Source organism: Sphaeramia orbicularis, chromosome 8 (genome assembly GCF_902148855.1).
Source record: "Sphaeramia orbicularis chromosome 8, fSphaOr1.1, whole genome shotgun sequence".
Classification (NCBI taxonomy): domain Eukaryota; kingdom Metazoa; phylum Chordata; class Actinopteri; order Kurtiformes; family Apogonidae; genus Sphaeramia; species Sphaeramia orbicularis.
In genome coordinates, this window is record NC_043964.1 from 23,746,982 (window position 1) to 23,763,394 (window position 16,413).

At 37.7% G+C, this 16,413-nt stretch overlaps 1 protein-coding gene across 1 annotated transcript in view; it reads left to right on the forward strand.

The window, feature by feature from the left end:
- Positions 1-16,093: 16,093 nt before the first annotated feature.
- arhgap23a (Rho GTPase activating protein 23a) overlaps positions 16,094-16,413 on the forward strand; it is an 83,468-nt gene continuing 83,148 nt past the window's right edge. Inside the window, exon 1 of the mRNA XM_030140518.1 lies at positions 16,094-16,364. Within this exon, the coding sequence (XP_029996378.1) occupies positions 16,311-16,364 (54 nt within the window). The 5' untranslated portion in view covers positions 16,094-16,310. The remainder of the gene's footprint in view (positions 16,365-16,413) is intronic.

Genomic DNA, 16,413 nt, shown 5'->3' on the forward strand with positions numbered 1-16,413 from the left:
GAGGCAGAAAAGCCAGGTGTAAATTACTGCACAAAGTTAGATTTTTTTTTCCTTGGTCAGGATATGTACAGTCAGTCCAGCTTGAATTTACAAGGCTGACAATTAATACTGAACAAACAATAACTCAAACTATGAATTATGAAAGAGTTGCAGCATCTGAAACTGACCACAATGAACATTTGAAAGATAAACAGTACCACAGTGCTTCAGTTTCAGCTTCACAGTTTGTCATGTCTTTTATGGATTGTGATTGTCTCTATCAACACACCATATATTTTTTATTAGTAAGTTTTTATATTTTAATTTTTATCAATTAGTAGAAATTTCAGGTGACCGCATTTGAATTCCAGGTGACCCCACATGGGGTCCCGACCCCAAGATTGAAAAACACTGGTCTAACAGATGATTACAAGTAGAAGACAATCATCAAACCTGTAAACATAAAACTGCAATTCATATTTGGACGATGCCACTGCAAAACATTATGCTGAAGCAAACAATGATTCAATTAAATCAATCAATCTATCAAATTTAAATTACATCGTGCCAAATCATAACAAAAGTTATCTCAGGACACTTTACATATCGAGTTCGTCAAAACCAGGCTCTTAGCCAATTTACAGAAACCCAACAGAATCCTCCAGGAGCAAACATTTGTGACTAGTGACAGTGGTGAGGAAAAACTTCCCTTTAACAGCAGAAACCTCAAGCAGACCCAGACTCCTGGAGGATGGCCGTCTGCCTTGACCAGTTGGGGTTAATTCACCCTCTTTATTTGGAATTCCATGTGATTACAAAGATGAAGATGCCCACCAGGCAAGGAGAGGTGTTAAAGAAGCTGGAAGAATCTAATATATTATTGTAATATACAGCCAAAGGTCAGAAACAATATTATGAATAAATATTCTGTCATTGTCAGATATGAGATGTGAGAGTACTCCATATATACTCTGCTTCTGTAATAAGTAGAGTGTGTATGTGAACATTTTTGTGCATATTAAGATCTCCAAAGTCATGAGAAATGCAGCAGGGAAATGTAAGTCACAAAACACGAAACAAGACAAGAACAGCAAAAGACAAATATGCATAAGGTAGACAGAAAAGATGCAAGAAGACAACTAAACATTACACTATATTGACAGATATAGTGTTTTACCCACAAAAAAAAAATCTGTCATTCATGTGTTTGTTGGTTTCTGCATCTGAAATGTTTATTTCATGTGTCATTCACTTGGTGATGGTGTGTTGCCACCTTGTTAAACTCAACTTATCAGTGATTGTTTCAACATTCCAGCAAAGTCTGTTTAATTCAGCATTATTTTCATGCAAGTCTTCCAGAAAACAGAGGTGATTTGTGGTTTTACTGTGGCTGTTATGTCAGCTGATGTGACATGAATATTAGAAGACACAGTGTTATTCTAACCTAATGTTAAATGTTTTAGCTTGATGAAGAAAACTTGATGACACCATAATACAGATGTGTGTAAAGAATGAGCCTTATATTTTATTCAGTGATTGATACGGTATATGAATACATAGACTAACGTTGATTGATTGGTGGTTTTGTAGTCATACGTGTGTTCTGGTAAGTTGTAGGATATGTGCTCATCTGTTTTTAAGGTTTTCCATAAGTTAAAAATATATCATTTGGGTATTTCCCCCACTTATTCAGGCTGGTATATTCAGGAAACATGCAACGTCTCTTAATAACACTTGATTCTAATTTTATATGAGTTATTTTCGTAAGCTCCTGACTCATTAATGACCAGCAGCAGTGGATATTTTCACTGATATGAGATAAACTGTCACACGGCGTCTCCTTCCCGAATGTGACTTAAAGACGTCCATTCATCCCTAGAGATCGTCTCTATTGTGTGCCAGTCTCCCTCCCGCCGCAGGAAGTGATGCTAGAGGCAGGAAGTGGAGCTGTGAAAGGTAAAGAGGCTGGAAACACATTCAGACTCTATGAAGTGATGGGCATCAGGAAGGAAACTCCTGGCGCTGCTACTGGAACTGCTAGCCTCTGTTTATTTTCCTTCACTGTCTTTCAGAAGAGGTTTAGGGGAAGAGACGTAGAGGAGGAGGGCATCACAGGGATGTCCTCATAGAAGAATGGAAGCCAAGAATTTATAGTAACTGTTGCCATTTATAGAAACAGTGGAATACCCTGAATGTGACTGTGATTCGCTTGTTGTTGGCTGCAGCTTTGAGCAGCAGAGACGGACTGGAGACTTGTGGGAAGTTGAATCAGTGGGCAAATGATTAAAGTGTCACACCTGAACATCCATTACTCTCATCGTTCGATTCAGTTTCCTTCTCTTTGTTCCTTTATCTCAAACGCTACCACATGGCCGCTCTAATCTGCTCTCATAGTGTTCAGCGCGAGAAAAGAAAACAACATGAAGTGGAGGCTCAGCACTTAATGTGTAGGGAAGAGATAGTTTATCAGCTTCTATGGAAACCTGGATAATGAAATAATGATAGTCTGAGGCAGGAAATAGTTGATAGCTGAATAGTTGGTTATCATACCTCCTAAATGAATCAATGACTGAACTGCAAAATAGTAACATAAAATAAATCTCACCCTTATTGATGCTGGTAGTTTCAACTGAACTCTGGTCTATATTGTCCCTCCAGAGGGAAAGAGATCAAAGACACAACATTAACAAACCAAACACTAGTAGAGCAATGAGTGAAACATATATAGGTGTTAAAACTGGTATATGTTGAACTGATCGTACTCTTATTGATCACAAGGAAGGGGAAGTCACATAACAGAACACACTTAGCACCAAAACCACCAACGAATCAATGCTATTTATCCACAAACTGTGTCACCCAGTAAAGAATAGTTCTGATTGTTTACAAACATTTGTATTATAGTATCATCAAATTTCTTCAAACTAAAAGTCATAGCCACTTCTTTTGACAGTTGCTGAAAATAACACTGTGTCTTATAATCTTCATGTGCTTTATCAGCTGATAGATTACATTATATCTCTGTCAGCTTAGCTCTGTTTTTAGACAGAAAACAGCCACAGTAAAACCACAAATCACTTCCATTTCCTGTACGGTTTGTGTTGTCAATAGCTGAACTAAAGATCTATTTGGAAAGAACTGTCACAGTTTAGTCTGTGGATCAACAAACAGCAACTTAGTAAAGATAATAACATCCCATAATAATTTTAGACCTCCATAGGCCTCATAATCAAACTCACCCATAAAGAAGAAATGCTACCATTTTAGGATCAAACTCCACACTTTTCATTTAGAGCTGTTTCCAGTGGTGAAAACTATAAAAGTCCTTTTAGCCTTTATCACTTGGTCAATTTCTTTGATTCTAAAAATGGTTTCTTAGTCGTTCTAATTCCATCTGGTCATTTTCTGAGGCTTTGTTCAAAGGCCACATGGTCTACTTGGAACAAAACATATCCGTTATCTCCCCCCAGATGGCAACAAAATGGATTCATTAGATAGTATTTGGTCAAAGGTTTCTGCTAGATCTGTTTCACATAAAAATGAGCCGCTGACAACCAGTTACTCTACCAGTTTTCCTTTTCCAGGATACAATACAAAAAGTTACATTTGACTGAAGTAAATGACTTTTCCACAATGAAAGAGTTCAGTTTGCATAGAAAGTGCTGTCTCTGCAGTTCGTATAATGCTCTGTCCCTTCTGATTAATTGGTCCAGTCTTTAGTGTGTTGCAGTAAATACACTGGAATCCTTGTGTTCTCAGATGGCTTTGGTGCTTTCTGGATACCAGCGTTTTACTAGTAATTTTACATAATTCTTCACCAATATCACCTTAGATTTGTTCTAAAAAATTGGAAAAGCTGGAGCAGATGATCAACAGTATCCAAAAAGCTGAATTTACTTTCAAGATGGTGTGCAAAATAGTTGGGGAAACCCTTGAATAGATAGTCATGCAACTCCTTATATCAGTTTCGAAACATAATTTAAAAGAAAAATATTATTTATAATGTTGATATTGCTTAAGATCTACTATAAACATTTCATAACCACTATAATAAAAGCATGGATTACCAGAAGGACACAAGACTACATACTTCATAGGTCCCTAAACACCTCATTGTGAAGTGTAAGGAAAAGTTAATATTTAACTCCTTTTTCTGAAAAGAAATAATCAGTTTGTCCCTTGCTCCACCAAGTTCAATGAAAATGTTGCAGTAGTGTTTTTGTAAACCCTTTCACATTCAGGCCAACAAACAACCAGAAGCAGACAAAACATGACCTACTTGATGGAGATAAAACCAAGTCAGTCAGAAAATTCAATATTCACAGAGAAAAATCCTATTAAATCTAGTTTCATGTCTAGCCATAATTGAATAAAATAACACAGATAAAAACTATGTGACATTAAATTAAAGCTAACAATGGTTTCTTATGGCTCCTTAAAACAGTCTTTTTAACCCTGTGGAACTTCCATGAGTACATTTCCTCACGTTGTACTCAGGAGGCTGTAGGATGTTTCAAATCAGCACATGCAGTAAAGATCACAGTGTAGTGGCTCTGCGTTCTTGGCCTCAGTGAGTCATTCTCTCCGGTATCCAGCGTCCTCTCCAAGAGCCAAAACTCCAGCTCTGACCTGTTCTGTGTCTGCAGCCTCACAGCGTCCACAGGCCTGTGGTTATAATGTTGTCGTATTTATGTTACGTACTGCAGGAGAAAGAACGAGGCAGAGGAATTACAGGGAAATGCAGTGGACAGGGAAAAGATAGAAAAGACAAAGTGCGGAGATGAAAATTAGAGATATTAGACAGGATCTGACTTTTTCTGTAAAAACTGCACCTAATTGTTGTTTTTAAACAGTCATATTATGATGAAAATGTGAAGTGTAATCTTACTTTGGACTCCATTCATTTCCCCTTTATAGACCTGAGCAATCTTTAGTATGTGTGTATTATGTTTAAAGCAGTGCAGTGCAGACTAAGGTCAAAATAGCAAAACAGATCATTAAGTGAACATAAAAACAACCATCTATAACCGCTGTCATTTGTCAAACCACTCTACCTCTGAACGGCCAAATGGGTCATATCTAATGACCAGAGAAAGCTGAGAAACTGCATTTTACCTGAATTATTTATACATATTGAAAGGATTAGTTCAGTAGTTATTAAACATTTCAGATCAGTAGATGCTTTTGTTCACCGGCTGTTGTTTAGGTCTTTGAGAGTTAAAGGTGTGTGTCAGTCAGTGTGTTTGTGCCATTAACCAGAAAAAAATCAACAACAGTGGCAGAACATAAAATGCAAATATGGGTAATCTTTACAAAATAAAACTGATATACCATAAAAACTGTGAAGCAGATTTCATATCCACCAAAAGATAGTGAGCTTATACATGAAATAAATTGACAAAGATGAAAACTAAAGCCATTTTTCTATAATTTTTGGTTGTACAAGTTTAGTTTTACAAGTTTTTAAGCATGAAATAAAAGTTTAAGCTATGTTTTTGTTATTTCTTTTTTGTTAATAATAGCCTTGGTCGAGAAGAACAAAGTAGATAAGATAAGACACGATAAGATAAGATAAGATAAGATAAGATAAGATAAGATGAAGATGTTTATTTGTCACATGCACAGTTATACAGTATATAGTTCAATGCACAGTGAAATGTATTTTTGTACATGCAGCCAATAATAAAATAGAAAAAAAGACATGCAGTACACAAGATGAAAAAGTATATGTATACATTAAAAAGATGCTCTAATATGTACTCAACTGTTTACTCTGGACGCTCTTCCACCAGTACACCTGCAGTATACTCAGTGCATATTCAGTGATTAGTGCAGGAGCCTCAGATTGCCGTCTTGCACTTGGAGTTTCGTTGTGTTGGTACAGTACAGTTCCAATGCGGCCTAACCGGTCAGCTGTTTCCTCCTCTCGTGCCAGTTGTCTGGCCGGACAAAGAGGACCCCTCCTGTCACGCAGAGAGGGGGAATTTATGGCCGTGGCTGGGATCTGCGCTGGCCGAGAGGACGCCACCTCCCCTTGCCTCCCACAAACCCTTCAAAGGAGTGCCACAAGAGCCTCTGTGTCAACAGAGTGTGCGATCCACTAAGAGCAGAAACACCCACGTCTCCATCTTATTCACAAGTACAGAAATATCCACACCACTCCCCGGCTCATCAGCGACATTAATGTTTCAACCCTAAGGTCGCAGTCACATACATGTTCATATGTGCTTAGCAATAAGCAGCTGAACATTACTCATTAAGCTTCTACATATGTGAACATGCTTAGATATTTCTGTAAGCTCATAGCCCATATTTCTCCGGCTGCAGCTCTAATGGTAACATTTCATGTTATCAGGCGCAGAGAGCGATAATCAGCTTCTTATTACATTTCAGAAGAGGACAGAAAGGAGGTTAGTGTTATATTAGATCAGCTAGGACAGAATGGAGAGGAGAAGAACTGTGGAGATCAAAAGTACCAAGTCCAGGGCAAGTGAAAGATCTAGTTTATATTATATTTTTAGCTAAATCTAATTAAAGTATTTAAAGCATAAAAGTGACATATTAAAGTGCATAGTGTGACATTGTACTGAGAATTATCTTTGCTGATAGTAATTATTACATTTGAAACTGGTAGTTTGGGATTTGATATATATAACATCTAGCAGAAGGTTATAGCTCTGGAGAGGATGTAACTATTGACCTGTTTTAATGGTGGAGAAGTAAAAGTATGGATGTTTTGGGGATTTATAAGACATTGTTGCATGTGTGGGTTCTAAATGTCTCATTTTGGTGCTACAATGAAAAAAAATTAGCTGACCTCTGTTCTATAAGATCATCATATGTTTTTAGTATCACTGTCCTGTGAGAATCGCATGTCGACAAAGAGTCAACTTTTCATGAGCTGAGAAAAAAAGGCCTGTTTTCAGCTTTGGGACAAAGCATTTCTCAGCAAATCCAAGAGGATTTTTAACCCATAAAGACCCAAACATCCACCATCAATCAAATTCATCTACTGAATAAAATGTTTAATACCTGTTGATCCGCTAATTCTATCGATACATATAGATAATTGGTGTAAAATGCAGTTTGTCATCTCTTCATGGTCATCAGATATGACCCATTTGACGTTCAGAGGCTCCGTAGTGAACATGGAAACACCGTCATCTTCTACAACATTGATTTACCAGTAAAACCCATGGAGTTGGATCAATGACAGTGGATGGAGACATCAGTTTTCTCTGTTTCTGTAATAATAACCTTCAGCTTTAATCTGAGCTTTTATAAGCATCTACATTATCAGTAATTTAAATATAGGACAATACATGATTTTCATTAAAAAACACAAAGTAGAGAGGATAATATTACAATAAATGGTGATAAATCTCTTAAGAAAAGGTAGATATAGAGAAAAATTCATTTGGGCACTACCACAAAAGTAGCTCTGAGTCTTTACGGGTTAAATGTATTTAACTCGATCCTTCATCTGTCAGTTTATCAAAACCATTCAAATCAAACTCCACACATTTGTAAATACATGGACTGAAAAGCAGCTAAACTCTCAAATAAATGTAGTATTTCCCTGTGACATGTAGTGGAGTAGAAGCATAAAGTCGAAAAATGTAGTGGCGATACTTTGCACAGGTATAGTACTTAAATACAAGTACTTACATTCCACCAGCGGAAATAGTGCAGCTTGACAAGACTCGTACATTGTGTCTATTTGGCTCTTAGCAGTAGGAAAGACTATCAGAGCAGCTCATTAAATGAAACTGTATCAAGAAGAGGGATAGTGTAGCCGTTCTGAATGAGAGTCAGTGTGTCCAAATGGAGTGTTATAGCCTCTGTAGAGACTTAAGTAAATGATGTTGAAAAGATCTGGCAGCCACACTTCTCACAGTGATAGTATGTGTGTGTGTGGAGATTTAGTGAAAGAACAGACTTAATAACTTGAGGGAAGTGGAGTGAAACAGAGAAGATATGAAAGAATGAGGCAGAGGGTGGGTGAAGCTGGCGAAGAGAAGGGCGAATGTAAAGCTAAATGGAGTGACCACAATTGATAGTAACGTACCAGCTCACATGAAAGGTGAAGTGGGCCGGAATGATATGAGAGATGGCAGGGGGGATGCCCACCCGCCACTCCTTCCATGTCTTGGTCATTTCCAGCCTCGGCAGCGGAGTGGGAATCTCATTAATGCCGACAGTAGAGCAAGAGAGGTGGGAGTCGGGGCGCGGTCAAGTGAGTAAATAGGATGATAGTTGTTTATGAGTTTGTCCTACAAGGCGCCAGGCTGTGTGTGATTACATAATGGTCGGTCGGGGGGGCTGTGGATGCTCCCTGCTCGGCCCTTGCAGGGGGGGGATAGGGGCGTGTGTCCTCATATCTCTGTCATATCGAGGCTTGTACAGTCATTCTTAAGGACGAACTCAATGCCCGAGGCTGTGTGTCAGCAACTGAGACTGACCCAGAGAAACAGGAGGAGGAGGAGGAGGCTGCAGATGTGCACTGTAAGACATCGAGCACAGATAAAGACGATAAAAATAAAATGTCTTTTGGAAGGATGTGGATACAGTTACAGTTCTTTCCTGTATTCCAAAATCAGCCTTTTAGAATATGCTTACACTGCTGCTCTGATATGAGATACAACACCTCATACACACAACGGAGCATGTTTTTAATACAGAGATACAGATCATGAACAAAACAAAAAGATCCATAATCAGTATTTGGAAGAAACAAAGTAGAACAACCATCGGGTTATAGAGAGCACAAAGATTGGACTGTGTCTCAATGGAAAAAGGTCATGGGGTCTGATGAGTCCAGATTGATGCTGTTGCAGAGTAATGATCAATCAGGGTGAGAAGAAAGATAAATAAAGTGATTACCCATCATGCCTAGTGCCTGCAGTCCAAGCCTGTGGGGGCAGTGTTATGATCTGGGGTGTGACGTTATGTGTCCAGGAAATGAGGTCAGCTGAACCTGAATGCACTGAACGACTAGTGGATTTATTCTTTGCTGATGACACAGACATATTACAAGATGACAACACCAGGATTCCTCAGGATCAGATTGTGAAAGAGTGGTTCAGGGACCATGAGACATCATTTTCACATATGGACTGGACACCATAGAGTCCAGACCTGAACTCCATTGATAAATCTGTGGGACTTTAACCCATAAAGACCCAAACCTCCACCGGTAACCAAAACCATCTACTGATGTAAAATGTTTAGTAACTTCTGATCCATTAATCCTATCAATACAATGTAAATAATTGGTGTAAAATACAGTTTATCATCTTTTCATGGTCATCAGATATGACCCATTTGGACGTTCAGAGGCTCAGTAGTTACTGTGGAAACACCGTCATCTTCTACAACATTGATTCACCAGAAAAACCCATGGAGTTGGATCAATGACAGTGGATGGACACATTGGGTTTATGTTCAGTTATTGATATCTTTGCCAAAAAAGTCACTTTTCTCTGTCTTTGATATAATAACCTTTACCTTTACTCTGAGCTTTAATGAACATCTGCATTATCAGTACATTAAATATAGAAAAATACAGGATTTACACTAAAATAACGCAAAACAAGAAAGATAATATTACAATCAATGGGCATAAATCACTTAAGAAGGGGTAAATATAGAAAAAAAATTCATTTGGAAACTGCCAAAAAAATAGCACTGGGTTTTTATGGGTTAAACAACGATCCAATTCTCCATCATTAACACGATCTATGACAAAAATCAATACAATTATGGATGGAAATAAATGTTGTGACATTGCATAAGATAATCTAAACAATACTGTGGTGAATGTGTAATCAAAACTAAACGTGGTCCAATTAAATATTGAATGTATTTTGTCCGTATCTGTTGTTAGTTTTCGCACAGAACTGGACAGTTTTACTATCGCGATTATAAATAAATGTTCTTTTCTGGCTTTGGTGTCAATAGGCTATTAATCCTGATATGGAACGAATCAGATCGTGCAGTTCTCAAGGATGTATTGAATGTACTTGTTCTATTTATGCTGTGACTGACTATAGTGGGAATATCAAGTATAAAACCAGCAGCATGAGACTCACTGTTGTGTTTTTCCCTCACTCTCTCCTCAGTTATTCATCTTATACAGGTCAAGAACCAGAGTAAATACCGTGTTTCACAGACAAGACAATATTATTGCTTGTTGGTAACATTAACATTGCTAATTGATGTATTTAAGTCAGTTTATAGTGAGTCTTTACAGCAGGGGTGTCAACCTGCAATCTGTAAGTTGTAATGCACATATATAAATGATAAACCGAGACATAATGTTGTTAAAATTGCAATTATTTTTCTGAAGAAATTTTATGTTGTTTGTTGTTGTTCATGTTATTTACATTTTTTAAAGGATACTTTGTAGATGTAAACATTTTCATAATGTTATTTCCCTTTTTTTCACTTTAAAACATAGGGGAAAGTTTGGAGTTGACATTGTTTATAGGTTATTATGTCATTATTTTACTGGTCCATCCCACTTGAGATGATATTGGCCCCTGAACTAAAATGAGAGTGACACCCCTGCTTTAAAGTCTGAAAAAACACCTTCTAGGATTTGCAGCTGAAGAAATAAAACACTTCAGGAGAAAAAGTAGTCATGCAAAATATATTAAAATTCGTTTTTTGTCCACCTTTCCCAGGCTTCTACTGATACCGCCACTGAAAATCATAAAAAAGCAGGCTGATTATCATCAATCCTTCCTTTGCACAAATCTCCGTCTTCTTTCTTCACCTCTCAGTCGGTGCTGAGCGGCGTCCATCAATAATACAAAGCCCATTTTGCTCGCCTGACAGGCAAATTCATGTCTAGCGTGAGTCTGTATCTGCATGCAATCTGGGATGAGATGTGGACAAACCTCAACACAGGAGGGGTGCACTAACACTGGATCCCACAGAAAAGAAGTGTCAGGCCTCGGACTGATTTATCCCCCTGTCTCCTGAAATCGAAAACACATGCACTGCGGAAAGACACTGCAGAGACCGATCCTGATCTCACGTCAGATGGGGATGGAAAGTGTCCAGCTGCGACTGTACCCAGTATGATCGCCACTATCCGCCTCCTTTTTCCCCTGCCACCTTAAGACTAGGATAGTCCTGCTAAGTCCCGGTGGATTTCCACACAGCCCAGTTTTCACTCCAACTACTTTGACAGCTCTATATGAGTAACCAGGAGGGGATTTGGGAAACATATGGTAATTATCCGTCTCAAATGGGGTTGAGTTGGAGATGACTGAAGGTCAAGACTAGGACTTTTGGATACTGTCCCGTCTAAGCCTTTGGCAGGGATTGAGTGTCTCAGAGTGGGCCGGAGGCAGAGGTTGGAGGCCATGAAGCGAGAGTGAGCAGACACAGGAGACATGTTGAGATGGCAGCTGCAGCTCTTGCCGTGGGAAGGCTCCTGTAAGCTGCTTTTTTCCCTGCGACTCCAGTACTGTTTCCCCCATAGGCAGGCAGGCTTTTGAAGTGGCTCTCTGACACTCGCACCCCTCAGAGTAATAGTAGCCACATGGGCCCCCAGCTTTGAGCCATCACAGCAAACCAGCACCAGCATGTCTCCATATTCCTGCATTTTATCTGGCTTCCCTTCATTTTCTCCTCGGTTTTATCTCTGCATGTGAAGTCCTGATTGGCCTGAGCTGAGGTGGAAGACATTGGGAGCTTCGGGAGCTGAAATCAGGAGAAAATACACCAGAACTTGAAAATACACCCTTTGCCTGCAGCGCTCTCCTATTAGTCCAAATCAAAAAGACTATAGATGACATGATGTGGTTTAATGCTGCTGTGGAGAAGAGAAACCATTTTTCCAAGAGTTTTAATCATGTATTTAAGCCCCCTACTTATTTTATCTGAAGAAGAGTTTAGAGTTCTGGATTCCTGTCAGTCCTATTTAATTACAATATACTGAAAGATATATGATGCCAAAAACTGGAACTGTCATCAGGAACTGCTGTTTGCCTTACAGCAATGTAAAAATACTCAAAATTAGTGCATAAAATCCGATTTGAGAAAAAGTATATAACAATTAGCACCAATGTAATTTAACTGTGTAAGATAAGAGAGAATGAGAGACCTGAAGGATGTGCAATTAAAAGTCAATTTGAATAAAAACATGAAGTATGACTAGTACTAGTATATAGTTAAGTCAAAATATATAGGAACTGTAACTTTGTTGGTTGCTCAGCTGCTGTTTTTATACCAATAGTTTGCGATCTGGTTGTTTTGGAGCAAGATGTGATCATATTTGGACAAAAGGGGTGGGCTGTGGGAGCACAAGGGGTCAGGGTGCTAGCATCCTCATTTGATAAAACTGTAAACGTCAGTCATTCAGTCATTTTGTTGATGTTTTCAGTGATATCAGGAAAAACATAATGTGTGTATAATATAAACCAAAGCTGCCAGAGTATAACTACATGTGTCAAATCCTCTATTTGGCCAGAAATGTAATTAACAGATAAAGAATATATAGATGGGCCACTAGAATATTTGTCAAAGGTTGATGGTGTTGAATGTTTTAATAATAATTTATTGTAGTTTTACTGATTTGGTTCCTTAGACTGAAATGTTACTATACCTGGCATCATTATATTATTAATGCTGATGCTTTACTGTTGTATCTGCTGAGGTGGAGTTTGTTGAACCTTTCTATCCAGTTTTATAAACAGCCACACCAGATAAATCTGAAGGCTCATCATGTGATTATTGAAAAAAAAAGAATGAGAAAAACACCCTTCTGATGCACATATCTGTTTTCAGTTTTGGACCTTATCTCTAATCCTCTTTGAGATACTTTTTGATGAGATAATGGATGTTTTGAATATTTATGGAAATGAAACCATGTGAGAATTTTAAATGAAAACATGACAAACCATGTGGTTGTAGCAACAAAAATGGGAAGACAAATGGTTTCATTTCAACAAAAAACTAAGCATTTGTTATATTACGAATGTGAGTAAAGTAAGTAAGCAGTATTTTATTCTTTCAGCACTCTTCCAAAGAAAGTTACAGTTCTTTACTTGATAAAACAACACACCACATGAGAACACAACATAAATACAACATGAAATAAATAACAAGGCTTAGATTTTCAACAAGATGCAGCATAAAATAAGAAATATAATCTAATGGCTGTACAGGAAACGCTGTCAAAAGACAGAATAACCTTTTAAAATGAGGATAAAAGTGGGTTTGAAGATGACTCTGAAAATCTCCAATGATTCAGAACCCATATTTTCTGTAGAGGATGAAGGAATCGGCAGGAATAAAATGTGCATCTAAAAAGAATTAAAGCTGTCAGACCAATGTAGTGTCCGACTCAAGAATATTTCCATTTTTTTAAGTATAAACTGAAAAATGGAAATATTCAAGTGAAATTTAAGTGCCTCAAATCTGTGCAGTATTTGTTTCTTGTAGTGCAAGTGGCAGACAGAGGTTCCCGTTCCAGTGATGATTCAACTTCCCTTGACTCTATGTGTATTGATTCAGATAAACACTATTCATCTGAGGCCATGGGGTCTAAAAATACAGGTCTGTCAACACTTTTCCGAGAATGCATGAAATATACCGATCCTGGGTGTGGACTAAATCCAGATACAAACATGGCTCAGTGTGACAAGTCTTTTCTGTTGAGTGCATCAGTTGATCTTTGAGTCAGACACTTATAAATGGACTTAATGTCTTTTGTTCTTGGTGACTGATTATCATAAGGTCATGAGGTTTTTTTTTCTATTGTTTAACGTGATGTAAACCTAGACAGATCTGTAGAAATCATTAACTGTGGCAACTTGTTTCATTTTTAGGGGACAGATGTACGATGTATGCCCAAAATATATACGTGAATACATCGCAAACACCTATTTACAATGACAGATTTCCAATTTTAAGCCTTAAATACCTAAACAGTCCCTGGCGACCAAAAGCATCTACTGATCCAAAATGTTTAATACCTTTTGAACCACTAATCCTATCAATAGATATAAATAATTCATGTAAAATGCAGATTTTCAGCTTTACGATTGTCAGATGTGTCTTTCTTGGATGTTCAGAGGCTCTGTAGTGAACATTGAAACACCGTCATCTTCTAAAATATTGATTCACCAGCAAAACCCATGGACTTTCACCAGTGACAATTGTTGTAAATGCTTGTTTTTATCATCAGTTAATGACACAAAACTTTTAATAACAGGCATAATATTGTTAAAATTGCACTAATTTCTCTTATAACAATTCATGTTGTTCATATTTGTGCAGGTTATTCACATTTTTGTGAAAGGAGAATATATAAATGTAAGCATTTTCGTGTAATTTTACTTTTATTTACACAAAAACAAAGAGAAAAAATGGACTTGTCATTTATAGGTTATTATGATATTTTACTGATCTGACCCATTTAAGATCATATTGGTCTATATGTGGCTCCTGAACTAAAATGATTTTGACACATTTGACTCTTAATATCATCAGTGTAGTTTTTACATTTCACAAATTCATTCCATGGGCCAGGTTGGACCCTTTGGTGGGCCGGTTTTGGCCCACGGGCCATATGTTTGACACCTGATCTTCATAATAAGTAAATCAAATCGAAATATACCTGATTTTCCCAGAAAAATTTAAAATGCAGAAGATAATATTATTATAAATCAGGATAAATAACTAAGGAAAGATTACATGTAAGAGAAACTCATTTAGAAGTTGCCACAAAAACAGTTCTAGTTCTTTGAAGGTTAAGTGGTAATTCAGTCAGTGTAGAATACATCTGCTCTTATTTTTCTAAACCCTTAACTTTTACTTACGGTCCTGGTGGCATCGGTCACCCCTCCCATCACCATCAAAACGCACAATAAGTCGTTTTGGCACAGCCAGAGGGAGCCCGCACGCTGTGGCCTGACAGGGCGGAGCGCACGCATTTACCCAACGCACCCTCCTGTAATTTGCCTCATTTTCAATCCACCAGCGTCAAGTTAAAAACAGGACATGAAACTTACTTCCGGTAAAATAAAAGACTGGACAGTGGAGAACTCATGTAAAGTCAACTGGAGGAGTTTATTCTGACGATTAACTGCTTGGAGCAGAAAAAAAAGTGGAAAAATAAGTGTGCAAAAACTAAAGAACTGGTTGTATCACTTAGATTATATCCGGTTTTAACAGACAAATATACATTTATTCATTTCAACACATCTGTGATACTTCTATTGTTACCTAATTATCACAGTATTTTAACTAAGTTCTGACATCTGACGTGATATTTACGTGATTATCTGTAGTTTATAGTATTTTTTTCCATTTTTTCAAATGATAATATATATTTAGGGCTATAAACTTGATTTGTGAGTTTTATATATTTCAGACACCATAGAAAATGAGGGTTTCCTTAATGTGTTTTTGATTATTTAAAATATGAATGAATGAATGAATATGTTTAGTCATATATACTTAAATGATCTCTTTTGTGATTCTACTTTTGGTTCTGCGTTATTTCCCCTGGTTTTGTCCCATCTAATAATTACTGTAGTTTTTTTTTTTTTTTTTTTTTTTTTTTTTTTTTTTTTTTTTTTTTAATAAAGCTATTTTTGATAGATTAAAATATTGGTAAAATTGGTCTGGATATTTTTAAAGCAATGTTGATGTTTTTATTTTTTTTCATATTAATTTTTATCTCTGTATATGGCAATTTTCATAGAGATAAAAGGAGATATGAAAAATAACTTAAAAAAGGAGATAAAATACAAACATCAACAAGTTATTAAGTTGCTTAAACTGTATGTTCACTCTTTGGCACCGTCTTCCACTTATCAAATGTTAAAAAAAAAAAAAAAAAAAAAGTGTCAGTGTGTGCACTTTTTCTTTATAAAATCACGTCTGATCCCACTCGAATATCCAGTTGAGCTGATGTTTTGAAGCGGAGTTCCCCTTGTCTTTCCCGGACTTTACTTTGAAGGGTCACCTCGTGCCTTTCCTGCGCCCCTCGTGCGCCTTGACGCCGCCGCAGTCCGTTTCCAGGCACAGAGGGATTTAGTTATGTACAACTGATGCGGTCTGGCGGAAGAAGAAGAAGAGGAGGAGGAGGAGGATGAGGGGGGGAGCGCAGTGAACGACCCGAAACAACGGGAACAGAGTAGTGGGTCTTTTTTTTTTAGGAGGAAGGAAGCCGGAGCAGAGTTGAACCTATAAGTTTTAGCCGGACCATTGTTAACTCCCAGTGCTCCACGTCTCGCGCACAGTCTCTGTTGCCGCTCGTGCTGCAACAAATCAGCCTCTCCCTGTTGCAGCCAAACATTTTCTGTTGTCCAATGAATGGAGTTGCTTTTTGCCTTGTTGGAATACCACCCTACACTGAGAACCACGTAAGTACGCAGAGCTGGCACCTTTCAAAGGCACTGTAGATACCTGGGC